Here is a 21,093-nt window from a genome sequence, read left to right as displayed (position 1 = left end):
GCTCGCTTCTGAACCCGCCTCAGCTCATTATGTCCACTATACACCCAAAAACCCCTCATTAAACAACAGGAAATATAGACCAATGTTTAGTTTAGTTTAGAGATACAGCACTGAAACAGGCCCTTCGGCTCACCGAGTCTGTGCCGACCATCAACCACCCATTTATACTAATCCTATAGTAATTCCATATTCCTACCACATTCCCACCTGTCCCTATATTATCCCTACCACCTACCTATACTAGGGGCAATTTCTAATGGCCAATTTACCTATCAACCTGCAAGTCTTTGGCATGTGGGAGGAAACCGGAGCACCCGGAGAAAACCCACGCAGACACAGGGAAAACTTGCAAACTCCACACAGGCAGTACCCGGAATTGAACCCGGGTCGCTGGAGCTGTGAGGCTGCGGTGCTAACCACTGCGCCACTGTGCCGCCCCAATGTGTGGATATTTATACTGTTGCACTGCAGTACAATAATTTAGGTCTGTGGAAGCTGCACAAAGCATCTTCGTTGAATTTGAAGATGAACATAATGGTTTTATTATGATTCAATTTGGCAGTCATTTTTTTTGTTTAGTCAAACCCACAAATGACTTCTTGTCTTACATGTAAATGCAAAACAGCATCATACATCAAGCTGCAAAAAAATGTAGAAGTTCCATTGAATAACCCTCATTAATTATATCGTAAAGACCTTTTTGTGAAATGAGTAACTTTATTTTTCAGCAATTTGTGAAGATGGCATGCCCGGAAGAAGAAACAAGATTACTGGTCCAGTTTATGTAAGTCTGACTCAAGGCATTATGTTTTAAGGAGATTGCTGCCTTTAGCTGCCTTGGCCCTAAGCTCTGGAATTTCCTCCCTATATCTCTTTGCCTCTCCACCTCTCTCTCCTCCTTTAACATGCTCCTTAAAACGTACCTCTGTAACCAAGCCTTTGGTTATCTTCCTTAAACACCTAACATCTTTTTATATGGTTTGCTGTCAACTATTTCTTTGTTAATGCTCCTGTGCAGTGCCTTGTGGTGTTTTACTATGTTAAAGGCACAATATGAATGCAAGTTGTTGTTATTGTCGCTAACACAACATATGTACAGTAAATGCTGACAGTTGCTGTTGTGTAATGACATAGTGCATTGGCACTTAATGACAGCGCATTGGAACTGTAACATGCTGTGCTATAGAATGGTACAATCTGGTTTCATGTGATCAGCTTGCCTTAAAGGTTCTTGATCATTTCATCAGGAAAGTACTGAGTGAAAGTAGGCATTTCTCTGCAGTGACAATCGTTACAACCGAGGAGTACACTGTCTTTCTCTAGTTCCACTTCTCCAAGGGTCACAACATATATTTAAATGTTTTACCCAGTTACTGATATGGCCAATTATATACTTTATCTATGTTAGTGTCAGAATAAAAATCCACTAACCAGGTTTCTTTAATAAACAACAGAATTATTAATTTATTATAAAATAAGAATCACTCAATAAAGATGCAAAGCTTATTATAACCAGGTTGAAATATGAAAATATTAATATATTCCGTTCTAAATAGAGTAACACAAACGCACAAACACACACCCAGTTAAAGGAAAAATAAAGAAGCTTTCTCTGCAAAGATCAACTTTACAAAGAAGTAAAAAAAATACTTTGGCCAAATACTTGTTAATTCTTGAAGACAAAAGGATAAGTTATGAGATGTTCCAAATGACGTTCAGTCTGGCGCCTTGGTGTCAGGTGCCAGGTGTCACTAGACACATGCAGTGGTCAGTAACAGTTCATTCAGGAGATGTTGAGAGAAAGTCTTGCAGAAGCTTCTCAGGAGAAATGCTGCATCACTTTCTCCAGTTCTCACAATGGATTCTCAGGGTTTTTCAAAGAGATGGAATAGGTTGAGCTGGTAGCCTCTTTCTCTTAGCAGGCTTACACACCAACTGAATTCCAAACAATATTTAAAAATGAAACCTTGACTCTCGACCACCATAAATCTAGATATGTCACTTCTCTGTAGACAACTCTGATAGTCAGCAAGGCTCCTGCTGTTTACTTAGCTTAAGACATGTGACTTCCAGTAAGTGTTTGTTTTTAAACAAAGTCCCAAGTGTTCTTCCAGTGACTCTTTAAAAATAAGTCCAGCATCTCCACAGATATTTTGAACACAAGTCCTCAAAAATATTAAAAATGGAAGCACTTTCATAACACCTCCATCCTTGGAGAAATGAAATGCCATTTTTAAATGCATTTCGTTATAAAGTATGGACAAAAACAGAATATGAAAAAAAATTAAAACACACTTACACACTAATTCTCATTCACTCTTTACCTGTAACTAATACAGTTTTGCCCTGTACTGTCTTTATACTCAGATAACTCAAAGCAAAGTTAAATTCTAGACAAAGTGTCAGCAATTACATTGTTTTTCTCCACATTATGGATAATCTTTAAGTAATAGGGCTGCAGTAGTAAACTCCATCGAAATAGTCTGGCATTCTGGGTTTTGAATTTTTGCACAAAGGCTTAGGGGGTTACGATCAGTATGTATGAGTGTCTCTCTGTAGCCGTGGCGGACATCAACTTCAAAATGTTTAAGAGCTAGTAATAATCCCGGGGATTCTTTTTCCACCGTAGAGTATCTCTTTTGGTGTCGATTTAGCTTTTTGGAACAGTATCCCACTGGCCTTTCTATGCCTGATTCATCTTCTTGTAACAGGACTGCAATGACCCCTTGTCACTAGCATCAAGTACTACCTTGTCAGGCTTAGTGAAATTTGGGGCAGCCAACACTGGTTCATTGATCAAAATTGCTCTCAGCCTCTCAAAAGATGCTTGGCATTTCCCTGACCACACTACCTTGCCTTGTATTTGTAGCAAATCTGTAAGTGGAGCAGCTATAGTGCTGAAATATGGTACAGAATTACGGTAGAAACTACATATCACCAAAAACCTCATGATTTCTCATTCAGACTTAGGGGCAGGGAACTCCACCAATGCTTGTACTTTTATTGTTCTTGGCAACACTTGTCCTTGCCCTACTATATGCCCTAGGTAGGTTACCCTCGCTTTTGCAAATTCACTTTTGGCGAGGTTTATGACCAAATCAGCCAACTAATTTTCTAAACAGAGCTTCTAGTTGTTCCAAGTGGTCCTTCCAAGTGTCATTGTATACCAGCACATCATCAAGGTAAACCACACAGTTAGGAAAACTGGCTACCACTTAGTTCATTAGTCTCTGGAAAATTGCTGAGACATTTTTTAGCCAGAATGACATCACTTGGCATTGGAAAAGACCATCTGGTGTGACAAAGGCCGATATTTCTTTAGCTCAGGGTGTTAAAGGAAGTTGCCAGTATTCCTTTAACAAATCTATTTTTGTAAGAAAAGTGGCACTGCCAACTCTGTCAATACAGCCTTCCAAGCGAGGAATTGGGTAGGAGTCTGCCTTTGTTACTGCATAAATCTTTCTGTAGTCTATTGTTATGAAAGTGCTTTTACTTTTTAATATTCCTTTGAGGACTCGTGGATGAAGATTGTGGAGATGGATTCATTTGGGACTGAAGTGATTCCATAGATGCTGAACTTTGTTTTTTTTAAAATAAAAGGTAATTGGAAGGACTTGAGCTTTCTGTTTAAAAACAACATTTACTGGATGTCACATGCCTTAAGCTAAATAAACAAAGAAGCCTTGGTGACTAGGGGGTGTTGTTAAGCGAGAAGGGACATGTCAAGATTCATGGTGGTCAAGAGTTGGTTTTATTTTTGAATGCTGTTTTGAGTCAGTTGGGCTCAGCCTGCAAAGAAACACCCAGCTCATCTTTTCTTCACCTCTTTGAGAAACCCTGTGAATCCAATGTGTGATAACTGATGCTGCATTTCTCCTGGAAAGCCTACCAGATCAATTCTTGACGCCGTCTGAAAAGAACTACTCCAGAAAGATCCCAGTGACAGCCTCTATGTGTATTTGGGGCACCAGAATAAATGGACAACTGATATCATTCCAGATCTTCTCATTTTCTTTCAAGAATTACAAATATTTGGCCAAAGTATTTTTGTCTTTTTTTGTAAAACTATCTCTGCAGAGAAAACCTCTTTATTCTTTCTTTAACCAGTGTGTATGTGTGCGTGGCTAATTTTAAAAAGGAAGTTTCATGCTTCAATGTGGGTATTAATGCTTCGCATCTTTACTGAATAAGTCCTGTTTGATAATAAATTAATAATTTTATTGTTTATTAAAGAAACCTGGTTGATGGATTTTATTCTGAAATAAAAATAGAGTATATAATTGGCCATATCCAGAACTGGGTAAACATTTAAATATATGCTGTGACCTGTGGAGAAGTGGAACTGGAGAAAGACAGTGCACTCCTTCCGCCTCGGTCATAAGACTGTGCAAAATCTCGTTGAACCGTCAGGCTTATGCGTAAACGCGACTGGGGAACTCCTGCTGCTTTGACTGGGTTCAATTGGATGGTTTTCCAGTCTGTATTGGATTTCTGCTTTCACTTGGGCCTGTTTCTCTGAACATAAGTGATAAGGATGCTGTTTTATAGAAGTGGATACTCCTACATCCACATAATATGTGGCTAATGTTGTACATCTTGATTTGTCTCTACAGACTCCTTTAAATGCTGTGAGTAGCCTTGTTAGATTTCCTCGTTGTTCTGCATCCAAATATGAAAGCATAGTGTCTAATCTCCCTAACAATTCAGTGTTAGCTAACTGGAGAGTAGGAGGTTCAATTCGGGAATTGTATAGGCCACCTTCTGCCTCATCCTCACTATCACTTTCATCCTTCACTGTCCCTACTACCTGACACACCTGTGCTCGCTTATCCTCCTCCCGGCGGTGATATTGTTTCAACATATTGATGTGACACAGCCGATTCTTTTTCCGGCAATCTGGGGTGTCAATCAAATAACTTACTTTACCAATTCTTTTGACTAGTCTATATGAGTGGTTCACCCTGTAAAGGCAGTAATACTAACACCTCATCCCTTGGTTGCAATGTTCGGGACTTGGCATGCTTCTCTGTCCATTCCGTCATGGTTGTTTGGGAAGCTTTCAGGTGTTCCTGAGCCACTTTGCAGGCTCTCGTGAGCCACTCCCGGAACAAGGATACATAATCTAACATGGAAGGTTCATCCCTCTGTTATAAAAAGCTTTCTTTGATTAGTTTCAGAGGACCTCTTACCTCATGTCCATAAACTAATGCAAAAGGACTAAAACCAGTAGACACATGAAGGACTGGATTTTGTTCTTCGCCCGCCCCCAGACATCACATTCCATGGCGGGGGATGCTTGAAGATGGCTTCAGATGAGGTCCATCACGGAGGGCTCGGCCCGATCCTCCTGGCAGAGGAAATTCTCTGTGGTGCCCCCCTCCACCACAGCACTTTCCCCCCCCCCCACCCCCCCCACCACTGGGCGATGGGACCACAATTAACAGATTCAAGTCAATAAAATGAATACATTTAAAGAGACTTAACTGCGATCTTGAGAGCCTGCCATGATCATCGGCGCGACGGCTAGCACTCCCGGGTCTTCAGATCCCCATTCAGGGAAACGTGCCGCCACACTGGCGCGGAGGGGGGACGAGGTATGTTTGTCAGTGCGTGGGGGGTGGGGGGAAATGAGGTCAAATAAACTTGGGTGTAGGGGAGGCTGGGAAGGGTTGAACCTTAAACTTTGTGCAGTTCGGTGGGGGGTGGGGGGAAGGTCAGATGTAAAAAGGAAGTATTTTGGGGTCAGCCTGCTAAGAGAAAAATACTCAACTCATCTTTTCTCCGCCTCTGAGAAACCCTGCAAATCCAGTGTGTGATAACTGAAACCCCTGATACCGCATTTCTCCTGGAAAGCCTGCCAGATTAATTCTCAACGCTGCCTGAAAAGAACTGCTCCAGAAAGATCCCAATGACAGCTGTCCAGTCTTTTGAACACAACTCCTCCAAAAAATATTAAAAATGGAAACCTTTATAACCCACGCGATGGGTGAGTTACCCTAGGTTACCTTAATGCACTTCCTGGTTGCCAGCCAAGATTCTGTCTCTTGTGAAATAAAAAGTAAACTGGTAGTTAAGGTTATTGTGGCAGATTTTCTGCCTAATATAGTATTATTTTCATAGTCCTAGAGGAAATGCTTGAGCCTCACTGAGCTTTTGCATGGTGCAGACTCTTGCTATGCTCCTTAGAGAGCCGAATATATATTGAAAAGTAAGACATGAACTATTCAACAACAAATAGTAGCTTAAATCAACCATTTGAAAATATAACCTTGCAGATACCCTTAAGAGAATTTTACAACTAATATTCATTACTGTGTGAACGCCTGAACTGTAATTAAAACTTGACGTGTTGCGTAGATGAGGTGTCACTTGTTGAGTAGATATGACGTTTTTCACATGTGACAAAAAAGCGGTGCTATTGTTTATGGTTCTGCACATGACTGTACCACTAAAAGAAGAAACTGAGCAGAGATTAGATGACTCTATCCTCCATGGGGCAGAAAACGGTGGCTAAGCTATCCAGCTAATAGTGGGTGAACTCTATGCTAAAATGGGTGAGTGAGCCACATTAGCTCAGAATATTTTGTAGATATCAGGTAAAGAGCAAAACAGACAATGGATGACAGTATTCATACATCAGCAATCGCAATTGGGACCGTGGGTTGGGTTTTATGAGCCTCGCCACCGCAATGAGGATCGGCCCCTGCTGGTGTCGATGTCCGTGGCGGACCTCATCCAGAGCCATGTACAGACCACCCCCCCCCCAAGCCATGGATCATGACGTCGAGGGCTTCTTAAATTCCAGCCTTGTGTGTGGGAAGGAAGATCGAAAGGAAAGGTATAACAATTAAACTGGAGTGGGGGCGTGGGATGAAAATAAGGTAATCGGGTGTTCTGTGAAAATAATTCAGCAATATTAATGGATCAAAAATGAATTCAGCATCCTGAATGAAACTGCTAACAATCATTAAGTGGTTGTTTGGTTGGATTTCTCAGAAGATTGAATAAGGGCCGAACTCATTACAGGGCCAATTGTGTATAAACTGAAATGAATAGCTCTGATGAGCTGAATAATCTGTTATTGTTAATACTTGTACATCTATGAAAGCTGGCTGGGCTCTATTGTATCTCACTGATACATGGGCTGCACATTGACTAGAATATATACCAAGGGCTGAATTTTGGGCACCCCCAAAGTCGGGAACAGGTGCCAGATAGCTTGTCAATTTCAAGGTGCCAATCCCGGTGCCAGCAATACTCACCAGGGTGGGAAAGGGTGGAACAGGAATCTCGCTCTCCTCCCAATTGAGTCCAATTAAACCTGTTTATAAGCTTGTTTAGAGCTTGTCAGGGGCTGAAGTTCTAATTTTTAAAGGGGCAGACCGCTTACCCCTGCCTTCAGAAAATGACCAGCTGCAGGCAGGCGGAATTGTACTCAACCACAATCTGTAACCTCATGGCATATCCCCTACTCTACCACTCATGACAATATTCCGGCAATAGTGCTGAAGACCTGTGCTCCAGAACTTGCCGCACCCCTAGCCAAGCTGTTCCAGTATAGCTACAACACTGGCATCTACCCGGCAATGTGGAAAATTGCCCAGGTATGTCCTGTACACAAAAAGCAGGACAAATCCATCCCGGCCAATTACCGCCACATCAGTCTACTCTCAATCATCAGCAAAGTGATGGAAGGTGGCATCAACAGTGCCATCAAGCAGCACTTGCTTAGCAATAACCTGCTCAGTGATACCCAGTTTGGGTTCCAACAGGGTCACTCAGCTCCTGACCTCATTACAGCCTTCGTTCAAACATGGACAAAAGAGCTGAACTCGAGAGGTGAGGTGAGAGTGACTGCTCTTGACATCAAGGCAGCATTTGACCGAGTATGGCATCAAGGAGCCCGAGCAAAACTGGAGTCAATGGGAATCAGGGGGAAAACTCTCTGCCCGTTAGAGTCATACCTAGTGCAAAGGAAGATGGCTGTGGTTGTTGGAGGTCAATTATCTGAGCTCCAGGACATCACTGCCGGAGTTCCTCAGGGTAGTGTCCTAGGCCCAACCATCTTCAGCTGCTTCATCAATGACCTTCCTTCAATCATAAGGTCAGAAGTGGGGATGTTCGCTGATGATTGCACAATGTTCAGCACCATTCGCGACTCCTCAAATACTGAAGCAATCCGTGTAGAAATGCAGCAAGACCTGGACAATATCCCAGGCTTGGGCTGATAAGTTGCAAGTAACATTCGCGCCACACAAGTGCCAGGCAATGACCATCTCCAACAAGAGAGAATCTAACCATCTCCCCTTGACATTCAATGGCATTACCATCGCTGAATCCTCCACTAGCAACATCCTAGGGGCTACCATTGACCAGAAACTGAACTGGAGTAGCCATATAAATACCGTGGTTACAAGAGCAGGTCAGAGGCTAGGAATCCTGCGGCGAGTAACTCACCTCCTGACTCCCCAAAGCCTGTCCACCATCTGCAAGGCACAAGTCAGGAGTGTGATGGAATACTCTCCACTTGCCTGGATGGGTGCAGTTCCAACAACATTCAAGAAGCTCAACACCATCCAGGACAAAGCAGCCCGCTTGATTGGCACACCATCCACAAAGATTCACTCCCTCCACCACCAACGCACAGTGGCAGCAGTGTGTACCATCTACAAGATGCACTGCACAATGCACCAAAGCTCCTTAGACAGCACCTTCCAAACCCACGACCTCTACCAACTCGAAGGACAAGTGCAGCAGATGCATGGAAAAATCACCACCTGCAAGTTCCCGTCCAAGTCACACACCATCCTGACTTGGAACTATATCGCCGTTCCTTCACTGTCGCTGGGTCAAAGTCATGGAACTCCCTTCCTAACAGCACTGTGGGTGTACCTAACCCAAATGGACTGCAGCGGTTCAAGAAGGCAGCTCACCACCACCTTCTCAAGGGCAATTAGCGATGGGCAATAAATGCTGGCACAGCCAGCGACGCCCGCATCCCATGAATGAATATTAAAAAAAAGTGTGAGGAGGACAACCACTGAGCAGGCCATCGGGCTTCAGAAGTTGTGGTTCTGGTGCCTGGACTAGTTGGGCGGTGCCTTCCAATATCTTTCTGCAAGGGTCTCAGTCATTGCAGTGGTCTGTTGCACTCTCCATTACATGGCTCTTCAGAGAAGTGTGGACCTTGAGGATGGTGAGGCCCTGGAAGGCGAAATCTCATCGGGGGAGGAACAAGAGGTAAGACAATAGGAAGAGTTGGAGGCGGAGTGAGATGACACTGAATAGAGAGGTCTCCCTGCTGCACGATGAAGTCACTTCCTTCTGCCAAACTTCAGGAAGAGGACCACCCTCCTCTCCCTCATGGCCTCCAGCATTAGATCCAGGTCGGCATTGATGCGTCGAGGGGTTGACCTGCCCGGGGTGCCAGGCCTCCGGCTACCCTGTGACATCTCACTTCCCTCTGGTGAAGTGGAAGGCTTTGGCACAAAACACAGATCTCTCCCTCAGGCCAACCAGCAGCCTCAGTGATGGCTGCTGTGGGAATCTAAATGAAACTGCCTTTGTTCTGCCCCCACTGGCTCTAAGTGGGGAGGAAATCTGTCTCCATATCAATGAAGCTCTGAACCACCCCTCGTCCCCCACCCTGACCCTGCTGTGAAAATCTGAACTTTAAATCAGTTTCCCACAGGAAGCAGGTTTCTGACCCGGAAACAAACCCAGCTCCTGTTTCCTGCCTCCATGGTGAAAATTCAGCCCACAGTGTTCCTTATTTTCTAAATAAATAACTTTATATTTTCTGATCTTTCAAGGCAGAGCTAGGACACCTTGAGCAATTGTGGAAAAAGTAGAGTAATATTTCAGCTGAAATGTTTTTAAAAATTCAGATTGATGCATGAATGTGATCAAGTTGATTCCGTCTCTTATGTAGCCACCACCATTCTGTAGGTTCCCTTGGGCAATCTTAAGTGCGGCGGCTCGTTTAAATAGTCGGGGTGGCCCGCACCCCTCTCCCCCCCTCCACCCCCCCGGCTGAATCACGTGGAGGGGGTGAGCTTTCCGTCCCCGGCAATGCCGTCAGCTGCCTGTGTGCAGGTGCTGGTGCCATTTTTAAAGAACAGCCAGCCCTGCCAGCTTATTTAAATATTTAAAGCAACATACACCAAAATTAAATAAATGTATTTCTTTTGCCCCTTGCACCCCCCCCCCCATAACAATTACGATAACTATTTGCCCTTTCGCCCCAAAACACTTACTTTTTACATCTGACCTTCCCCCGCCAAACTGCACAAGTTTAAGGTTCAACCCTTCCCACCATCCCCTGCACTCACTATGTGTATTTGACCCCGTCCCCCCAACATGACACTGACAAACTTACTCCCGTCCCCCTCCCCACCGGTGTCGCACCTCGTTTCTCCGGACAGGGAAATTAATAAATTTTATTGGTTTGAATATTCAAATTGTGGTCCCAGTGGCAGGGGGCCGCCATGGAGCCTTGCCGCCATCGGGAGGATTGAGTTGGGCCCTGCTGGTGTCAAGATCCATGGCGGGCCTCATCCGGAGCCATCTTCAGGTCACCCCCGCCCTCCAACCCCATGCCACGGATCATGACGTTGAGGGCTTCTTAAAATCCAATCCCCCAGAAGCAGAGATAGAATAAGATAGTTAGGCAGTTAAAGGAAAGGGGGATATGGGAAGGGGACAGGCATGTGAGTTTACCACCTCTGTTTACCTGGAGGATAAACATCAATACCGGCTAGTTGGACCAAATTTCCTGTTTCCATCTTGTAATTTCTATACAATTCAATATTCTCCATTGTCTCAAAATGGATTTGGTGGGTGTGAGAAAACACAATTTTTGATAACTACTTGATCTGGTTTTTCAACTAATGGTCCTAATCAATTTTCCAGAAAGCATGTGTCTCTGAGAATTAACCCTTTGTGAACTGAACTTAATTACAATATCATCATAAATATTAAACCAAAAAAGCTTCTAGGCCAAATAGATTTAAAAAACCTTCAAAATGTCATAGTGATGGATATATAATTGTGGTTTAAAGCAGCTAACCAGATTCTGGATTTATTTGAGCAGATAGACAGCGTCTTTTGGCAATATGTGCAGTTGGTTACTGTAAGTTCTGAAAAGCCAGTTAGTGTTGTTTGATCTGCATTGACCCCCAGTCTGGCAACACCTCAATTTTTAAATTCTCATCCTTGTTTTCAAATCTCTCCATGATCTCACCCCTCTCTATCTCTGTAGTCTCCTCCAGCCTGAATCCTCTAAGATATCCGTGCTCCTCTAATTCTGGCCTCTTGTGCTTTCCCGATTTTAATTGATCCACCATTGGCGGCATGCCTTCAGCCACCTAGAATCTAAGCCCTGGAATTCCCTCCTTAAACCTTTCTGCCTCTACATTAAAGGTGCTATACAAGTGCAAGTTTTTGTTTGTTGTTGCTTGAATGAACAAAAAGGGCTCCAAATTGTAAACTGTTTGGCTAGAATTTTATGTCCCCCCACAGGAACGGGTGGGTGGCGGTGGGGGAGTCGTAAAATTAAGTGGGAGGCGGAGGGGGGACCGTTCCTGATGCCTTCCTGCCCCCACTGCAATTTTGCGACGGCAACAAGAAATGACTTGCCCACCCCAGGCCAATCAAGATTCATAAGTGGGCAATTAACTGCCACTTAGGGCCTTCTCCTGCCACTGCTGTTATTTTACCAGCAGCCGGTGGGCTGAGGTCCCCAGGAGGCTGCTCAGTAAAACCTGGCAGCCTCCTTGCGGGTTGGGAGGTGGGCCCTCCTGATTGGGCATCCTGTGCCCTACAGAAGACACCCCCTCCCCCCTCCATGGCCCAACCGCCCCACTACACAACACTCCCAACGCTCTCCTCAACCGACCCACCCCTTGCCTTGCAAGGGCCCGGCCGATTGTCCCTGGCAAGGCCCCCGACACTACCTGTGTTTGTGGGCCGGCGTCCCTCTTGCTGCTGAAGCTGGGTGCAGACCCAGCAGTGGCCACCACTCCTGGTGGCGCTGCTAGGACTGAGAGTTGCCGGCCCACTGTGGCCGGCAGCTGTTGGAGGCGGGACTTCCTGCCTCAAAGGGGTGGAAGTGCTGCCCAAGGCCAATTAAGGGCTTGGGGGGGAGGCATAAAATCCTGCTGTGGCTTCCAGGCCAGGAGGAGGCAGGCTTGTCATTGACTTTTTGTAAAATTCCAGCCTCTAATTCTGATTTGTTCCTAACTTTCTTCTCTTCAAAACAAAAACACTTTTCTCCCTCCTTTCTGTTTCCTCTCTTGGTTTTCTCATTCTATTAGGAAGTGTTGCTTACTTTTTACAACAATTCCAAAAAGCTATATTGGAATACTGGAAGAGCGATAGTGGTAGGAGATTTCATAGTTAGGGGAATAGACAGGCATTTCTGCAGCTGTAGACATGAATCCAGGATGGTGTGTTGCCTTCTTGGTGCCAGGGTCAAGGACATCACTGAGCAGTTACAGAGCACCCTGAGGGGGGAGGGTGAACAGCCAACGATCGTGGTCCACATTGGTACCAACGACATAGGTAGGAAGAGGGATGTGGTCCTGCAGTCAGAATTCAGGGAGCTAGGTAAGACATTAGCAAGCAGGACCTCAAAAGTTGTGAACTCCGGATTACTCCTGGTACCATGCAGAAGTGAGTATAGAAATAGGAGGATAGACCAGATGAATGCGTGGCTGGAAAGATAGTGCAGGAGGGAGGGCTTTAGATTCCTGGAATACATGAATCAGTTCTGGAGAAGATGGGACCTGAACAGGCCAGACAGGTTGCATCCGAACAGAGCTGGGACAAACTTCCTTGTGGGGAGGTTTGTTAGTGCTATTGGGGAGGTTTTGAACTAACTTGGCAGGGGCATGGGAACCAGGTGATAATCCAAGAGAGGAACACCGAGGTGCACAGAGAACTGGGAGAGACAGAGTAGGAAATAGTAAAGTATTAGTTGGGGTCTGAGTAAGAGGGAAAGTAATAAAATCAATATTAGGCTTATTGTGCACATATGTGAATGCGCAGAGTGTGGTAAATAGAGTGGTGAGCTGCAGGCACAGATAACCATGTGGAAGTATGATGTTGTTGTTGTAACAGAGACCTGGCTCAAAGAAGGGCAGGACTGGATGCTAAATATTCCTGGATACAAGGTGTTCAGGAAAGATAGGAAAGGAAGGAAAGGGGGAGCAGTGACAGTTTTGATTAAGGAGAACATTGCAGTGCTGGAGAGAGAGGATGTCCCTGAGAGGTCAAGGACAGAATCTATTTGACTAGAGCTAAGGAGCAAAAAAGGTGTGATTACATTTCTCAGTGCAGTCTATAGACCACCGACTAGCAGAAAAGAATGCACCCTCCCAGCCCTGTCACCCGATACAATGGCCACCAAGCCCTGTCACCCGAGAATGTGGCCACCTGTGTAGAGAGTACAGCGCTGCAGGTGGAGAATGGCCTCTGCTCCCCACCTCTTCCCCTATCCACTGCTCCCTGTGGCTGCCTTCCCTCGGTGGCACTGAGGACTCGCCTTAGTGCTGCCACCTTTTAATGGCTGGGGATCCGAAGGCATGTGATCCCTGCTTGCCATTAACTGAATTCCAAACCCCCCCATTGAATTGCAATCATTTCAATGTAAGTGTATTGAAACGACCTATTCAGCAATTTAAATTGCAGTCCTGCCGTGTCGGGGTTTCTCACTACTGACAAAATTCAGAGCCACGTCACAACGTCAGGTTTCCGCACGACTGTGTCCTTATTCTTCAGCCCCATCCCATGCCTCCATTCCCCCTCCTGCTGGCCTCACAAAATTCTGCCCGAAGACTCCATCACAAATTAGTTTCACTCCCCTGCTTTTTCGCTATATCCCTTGCAAATTTTTCCCATTGAATTTTTTTTCCAATTCTCTGTTTTGGATGTAATTATTGAATCTGCTTCCACTGCCCTTTCAGGCAGTGCATTCCAGATCATAATGACTTACATGTAAAAGAAGTTTCCTTCTGTGATCTCTAGTTCTTTCATCAATAAACTTAAATCTGTGTCAAATGGTAACCGACCGTATTGCCAATGGAGATAGTTTCTCTCCATTTACTCTGTCAAAATCCCTCATAATTTTGAGCACATCTATAAAATCCCGCCTTACCCTTCTCTTCTCTAAGGAGAGCAACCCCAATTTCTCCAGTCTATCCACATCTAGTAGCTTGAATGACACTTCAACTGTGGCTGGATGTCTGGGTGGGAGCTTGCACAATTTAAACAGATGGAAAACACAGCAATTTTGAGAGTTAATGGGCAGGTGTGCATCCTCCAGAAAACCATCAGTTAATCTCCAATCAGAATAACTACAGCAATTTTCAAGTTTCTATTTCTTTTTCAATTCATTTATTATTAGCAATAAATCAAAAAACATCCTTGTAATAGTCTTGGACCCAATAGAAAACGAGAAGTAAATGACTCACTTTGAGGGTTAAAGCATTTGATATTATGAAGATTCCGTGCACAAGGCTAATGCATATTGCACTGAACAGTGTTCCTGTTAATGTAACACACAAAACAGTACACAAGGGCTTTTTTTAACATTTAGACGTCTATGTGCACAAAAGCATCAATGGAATCAGAAATTTGACAGGTATTGACTTGGCTTTCATGTGAATGGCAGACATAGGCAGAATAATGGGCCTCCATATTATGTCATTAAGTGCTGGTCACGTAATTAACTTTTGTTCAAGTCGAGATTGATACTCCAGAGAGTTCAGTTACCACAGCCTCATTTTGTTCTTACCGTAATCTCCATTAAAAAGGAAGCACTTTATTTGTGGGTTTGTGAGTGGTCGCATTCCTACTCCCTTTAACTGTGGGATCCCAGGGTAGGATGTACTCACTGAACATCCATTAACATTTTAGATGAGTCTTTACAGGAGTTTGACCCTTAGGTTACAATCTGCAGGATATTTTAATTGAGACTTAATTCACAAATACTATATAAATGACAGTAATCAGCATACTTGAATTGGACTGGAAGCTGATGGTTGCTCAAGTTGTTTAATCCATTGATTTCTTATTTTATTCCAATAGACAGAGTATAGCTGATGAGTTCCATCTTTCAATGTTCACAGAAAATAAGAGGACCAGCTTTTCTTGTTGGTGCTCTAAGATATAGCCATATAGGATATAGTGATTAAAACGTTGTGGTTCACACAACATAAATAATGGATTTTATATTAGTGACTGAACATTAGGTATTTAGAACTACATTCTGGATTCCATCAACGTGAACTAGATTAGTTCACCTGTCAAGTAATGCAGATTTTTATATAATCAAGTCCTGTACCTTACATCGTTTTCCTGTTTACACTTTAGAGCAGTTCATATATTCATTAAGATGAAGGATGACAGTGCAGGAGAATGGGCTGTTCTTCATCAGCTAAGAATTTGCTTGGATCAGTTGCACTCCAGAGCTCCCCTTCCACTTCCCAGACAGCCTGGCCCAACATTCTTATTACTATGTCAAGTTATTTCTGTCATATAATCATATGCTACAGATGAATAATGTCTTGTTGGAAGTAATGTAAGTAGAAGCTCTATATTTGTTGATTACAAACTGTGGAAAAGCAAGCTGTTACTAGGTCATGCTCGTTGCCTTGCTGGTAGCTTACACAATAGCTAGGTGAACAGCAAGGAAAATTTAATGTTGACAAAAAGAAGATAATACGCATTGTGTTTCAAAAAGTAATTGCGATCATAGGATGTCCAGCAATATCAATGATAGAAGACAGTGGAACACACTTGATGGGCTGGATTTTAAAAGCCTGATTGGCAGCGAGCGCGAAGAATAGCAACTCGCACGTGTGGGCCGCACGCCAAAAAGCCGCTGTGATCTCACGCGCGGCGGCTCATTTAAGTAGCTGGAGCAGCTGCTCCCTCCCAATCTCGTGGGAGGGGCAGGCTGTCCATCCCCGGCAAAGAACAGCCAGCTCTAACAGTCAATTTGAATTTTTAAAGAAGTATGCCCCCCAAAAAATATACAATAAATTTCTAACGGCCCTTTCTGAGCTCCCCAAAACAATTACATTAACTATTTGCCCTACCCGCACCCACCACCCCCCCAAAACGCTTACCTTTTAAATCTGACATTCCCTCCCCCAGATTGCACAAAGTTTAAAGTTCACCCTTTCCCACCATCCCCTACACCCATTATGTTTATTTGACCCCACTCTTCCCCATCGTACTAAAAATATTAGCACCTCCCCCAGTGTCACACCGGCTCTCCCGGACGGGGAATTGAAAGTGCAGGAGTGCTGGCCGCCACGCCAAAGATCGCTGCGGGCCCGGAAGATTGAAGGTAAGTTCATTTAAATTTATGCATGCCATTAATTTAAATATTGAAATCCAGGTCCTATCGCCCAGCGGCAGTGGGTGGGGGGCCGCCACATACTTTGTCATCACCGGGAGGATTGGGCCGGGCCTTCCCGACGTTAGCCTCCATGGCGGACCGCTGCTGGTCCCATCTTTGGAACACCCTACTAAACCCCCCCCCCCCCGCCCCCGGTCACGGAGCCCGATGTAGAGGGCTTGGTAAAGTCCAGCCCGACGTTCTTGTTCACCTGGTATTGAAATAGGTCCTTCCTACCCACTCTATCTAGATCCCTCACAATTTTATACACCTCCATGAAATTTTCCCTCAGCCTCCTAGGTTCCAAAGAAAACAACCCAAGTCTATCTAATCTTTCTCCTCATAGCTAAAATTCACCATTTCTGGCAACATTCTCATAAATTTCCTCTGTATCCAGTCTAGTGTGATTGCATCCTTCCTGTAATGCGGTGACCAGAACTGTATACAGTACTGTAGCTACAGTCCAACAAGTGTTTTATACAGTTGTAGCATAATCTCCCCGCTCGTAAATTTTATTTCTCAGCCAATAAAGGAAAGCATCCCATATGCCTTCTTAACCACCTTATCTACCTGTCCTGCTACCTTCAAGAATCTGTGGACATGCACTTCAAGGTTCCCCTGTTCCTCTACATTCTCAGTATCCTACCATTTGTTGTGTATTCCCTTGTGTTGTTAGCCTTCCCCAAATGAATTACCCCTTATTTCTCTGGATTGACTTCCATTTGTCACTTTTCTGCCCACCTGACCAATTCATTGATATCTTCCTGTAGTCTACAGCTTCCTTCCTCACTATCAACCACACAGCCAATTTTTGTGTCATCTGCAAACATCTTAATCATGCCCTCTATATTTAAATCTAAATCTTGATATATGCCATGACAGCAAGGGACCCAGTACTGAACCTTGTGGAATCCCACTGAAAAGAGTCACAAAAACACCCATCAACCATACCTTTGGATCCAACTTGACACTTTCTCTTGGCTTCCATGAGCTTTACATTTTCTGACCAGTCTACCATGTGGGACCTTGTCAAAAGCCTTGCTAAAATCCATTTTAACTACATCAAACATGCTACCCTCATTTCCCTTCCTGTTACCTTCTCCAAAAAATTCAATCAAGTTAGTCAGACATGACCTTCCTTTAGCAAGTCCACGCTGACTGTCATTGATTAATCTGTGCCTTTCTAAATCATGATTAATACTCTCTGTCAGAATTTTTTCAATAATTTGCCCACTAGCAAGGTTAGGCTGACTGGTCTTTAATTATTTGGTCTATCCCTTTGTCCCTTTTTAAACAACAGTACAACATTAACTGTTCTCCAGTCCTCCGGCACCATGCCTGTAGCCAGAGAAAATCGCAAAATGATGATCAGAGTCTCCATTATTTCCTCCCATGCTTCTCTTAACAGCCTGGGATAAATTTCATCTGGTCTTGGGGATTTATCTAATTTCTTCTCATAGAGAATTGGTGTCCTCTAGAACACATTACCAAAGCATGTGTGAGTAGCAATTTCCTGCAGTGCCTCAAAAAGGAGCTAGAAAAGTTCCTCAAAGAGGAGAATATTTCCACTTACACAGGGTAAGTTGCAGGTTAGCTGGGATCAGAAGGATTTGGGCCTTATTGAGGCTTAGCACTTTGCTTGGCTGCCTATAGTCAGATAGCAATTTTCCAAAGATTTGGGCAAAACCGCTCTCAGGTATCCTCTCTCTTTTTGCTATCCTCCCATGAGATGGTTGGCTAGAGTTTGCATTACTTTGAGCTTGTTTTACCAGTGCAATTCGCTGAAATCAACCAAACCAGCATAAAAGATTGAGAAATCATAAGTGCAAATTACACCCAGTGTAAATTGTGTTTCTAAGATTTTTTATGCTGATTTAAAATGCAACTCCCCCCCAAAAAATTAGCTGCACACCCAGATTGAGCTAATCACTCTGGTAAGAACACAAGAACACAAGAAATAGGAGCAGAAGTAGACTATATGGGCCGTCGAGCCTGCTCCATCATTCAATATGATCATGACTGATCTTGGGCTTCAGTTCAACTTCCCTGCCCGTTCCCTTGATTCCCTACGAGACCAAAAATCGATCTATCCCAGCCTTAAAAGTATTCAATGATGGAGCATCCACAACCCTCTGGGGTAGAGAACTGCAAAGATTCACAACCCTTTGAGTGTAGTAATTTCTCCTCATCTCAGTCCTGAATGATTGGCTCCTTATCCTGAGACTGTCCCCATGTTCTAGATTCCCTGACCAGTGGGAACAATCTCTCACTTTCTACCTTATCAAACCCTTTCAGAATCTTATATGTCTCAATTAGATCGCCCCCTCATTCTTCTAAACTCCTAGAGAAGTTAGACCCAATTTACTCAACCTCTCATCATAGGACAACCCCCTCATCCCAGGGACCAATTTAGTAAATCTTCGCTGCACTGCCTCCAGTGCAAGTATATCTTTCTTAAATGTGGAGACCAAAACTGCACACAGTATTCCAGGTGCAGTCTCACCAAAGCCCTGTACAATTTTAGTAAGACTTCTTTATTCCTGTACTCCAATCCACTTGCAATAAAGGCCAAAATGCCATTTGCCTTCCTAATACCCTTCTGCACCTGCATGTTAACTTCGTGCATTCCTTGTACGAGTACCCACAGGTCTCTCGGAACATCAACACTTACCAGTTTCACACCTTTTTAAAAATATTCTGCTTTTCTATTTTTACAACCAAAGTGAACAACTTCACACTTCCCTACATTATACTCCATTTACCATCTTGTTGCCTGCTCAATTAGCCTGTTTATATCTCTTTGCAGCCTCTCTACGTCCTCCCCACAGCTTACCTTTCCACCAAGCTTTGTATCATCAGCAAACTTAGATCATTACTCTCTGTCTCTTCATCCAAGTTATTAATAGAATGTAAATAGCTGAGGCCCCCGCACTGATCCTCTGGCACCCCACTATTCACTGCCTGTCAACTTGAAAATGCCCCATTTATGCCCACTCTCTGCTTCCTGTCTGTTAACCAATCCTCTATCCACGCTAATATATTACCCCCAACACCATGAGCCATTATCTTGCCTATTAATCTTTTATGTGGCACCTTATTGAATGCCTTTTGAATATCCAGGTATATTACATCTACTGGTTCCCCTTTATCTACCCTACTAGGTACATCCTCAAAAAACTTTAATAAATTTGTCAAACAGGATCTCCCTTTAGTAAAACCATGCTGACTTGTTCTAATCGTACTCTGCTTTTCCAATTGCAATGTTAATATTTCTTTAATAATAGTTCCCAGCATCTTCCCAATGACTGATGTTAGGCTAAATGGCCTGTAGTTCCCTGTTTTCTCTCTACCTCTTTTCTTGAAAACCAGTGTAACATTTGCCAACTTCCAATCTGACAGGACCATTCCTGAATCCAAGGAATTCTGGAAAATAATAGCCAGCGCATCCATTAGCTCTGCAGCTATCTCTTTTAGAACTTTAGGAGGTGGGCCATCTGGTCCCAGGTACTTGTCAGATTTTAGTCCCACAAGTTTCTCCAATTTTTTTTTGACTGATATCAATATCCTTAATTTCCTCACTCTTTTTAGCCCTTTCGTTACTGCCTATTTCTGGTATGGAACTCGTGTCTTCTACTGTGAAGACAGACACAAAATATTTGTTCAATGCCTCTGCCATTTCTTCATTCCCTATGATGATTTCTCCTGTCTCTGCCTCTAAGGGACCAATGTCTACTTTAGCTACTCTCTTCCTTTATATGTACTTATAAAAGCTCTTACAATCTTTTTATATTGCTGGCTAGTTTACTCTCATATTCTATTTTTTTCCATTTTTATCAACTCTTTTGGTGGCCCTTTGTTGGTTTCTAAAACACTCCCAATCCTCAGACTCGTTACTATTTTTTTCAACATTGTAAGCCTCATCTTTTAGTCTGATATTCTCCATAACTTCCTGAGTCAACCACGGATGTGTCTTTCTTGACGAGTTTATGTTTTTGAACGGAATATACTTTTGTTGAACCCTTTGAACTGTTTCTTTAAATGTTTCCCACTGTTCATTTACTGCCATATCTTCCAGTCTATTTACCCAATTAACCTTAGCCAATTTCCCCTCATACCTTTGTACTTGGCCTTGTTTAAGTTGAAGATTCTTGTTTGTGATTGAAATGTGCCACCTTCAAACTTAACATGAAATTCAGTGGTATTATGATCACTATTTCCCAGTAGATTTTCTACTATGACATTGCTTATTAACCCTGCTTCGTTACACAATACGAGATCTAAGATAGCTTTATCCCTAGTTGGTTCTACAACCTATTGCTCCAAGAAACTGTCACAAAAGCATTCTACAAATTCATCTTCTAGACTACTGTTGCCAATTTGATTGTCCCAGTCTATATGCAGATTAAAGTCTGCCACAATTAATACATTACCTTTTTTACATGCTCCAATAATATCCCATTTAATGCTCTGTCCAATAGTATAACTACTGTTAGGGGGCCTGTAAACTACTCCCACGAGTGTTTCCTGCTGCTCCTAATTTCCACCCAAACTGATTCTACTTCATAATCATCTGAGGCCAGATCCCTTCGTATTAATGTCCTGATGCCATCCTTTACTGTCAGAACTACCCCTGCTCCTTTGCCGTTCTGTCTGTCTCCCCAAAATACTGCGTACCCTGGAATATTCAT

At 43.5% G+C, this 21,093-nt stretch overlaps 1 protein-coding gene across 8 annotated transcripts in view; it reads left to right on the top strand.

The window, feature by feature from the left end:
• LOC137372999 (nuclear receptor subfamily 6 group A member 1-like) overlaps positions 1 to 21,093 on the top strand; it is a 399,911-nt gene that overhangs the window by 259,965 nt on the left and 118,853 nt on the right. For all 8 annotated transcript variants that reach the window (XM_068037622.1, XM_068037619.1, XM_068037618.1 and 5 more), the window contains one exon: positions 729 to 784. In XM_068037622.1, coding sequence (XP_067893723.1) covers positions 729 to 784 — 56 coding nt within the window. The remainder of the gene's footprint in view (positions 1 to 728; positions 785 to 21,093) is intronic.

Source organism: Heterodontus francisci, chromosome 8 (assembly GCF_036365525.1).
Source record: "Heterodontus francisci isolate sHetFra1 chromosome 8, sHetFra1.hap1, whole genome shotgun sequence".
Classification (NCBI taxonomy): domain Eukaryota; kingdom Metazoa; phylum Chordata; class Chondrichthyes; order Heterodontiformes; family Heterodontidae; genus Heterodontus; species Heterodontus francisci.
Note: the sequence above shows the minus strand (reverse complement) of the source record. Positions and strands in the feature narration are given on the sequence as shown.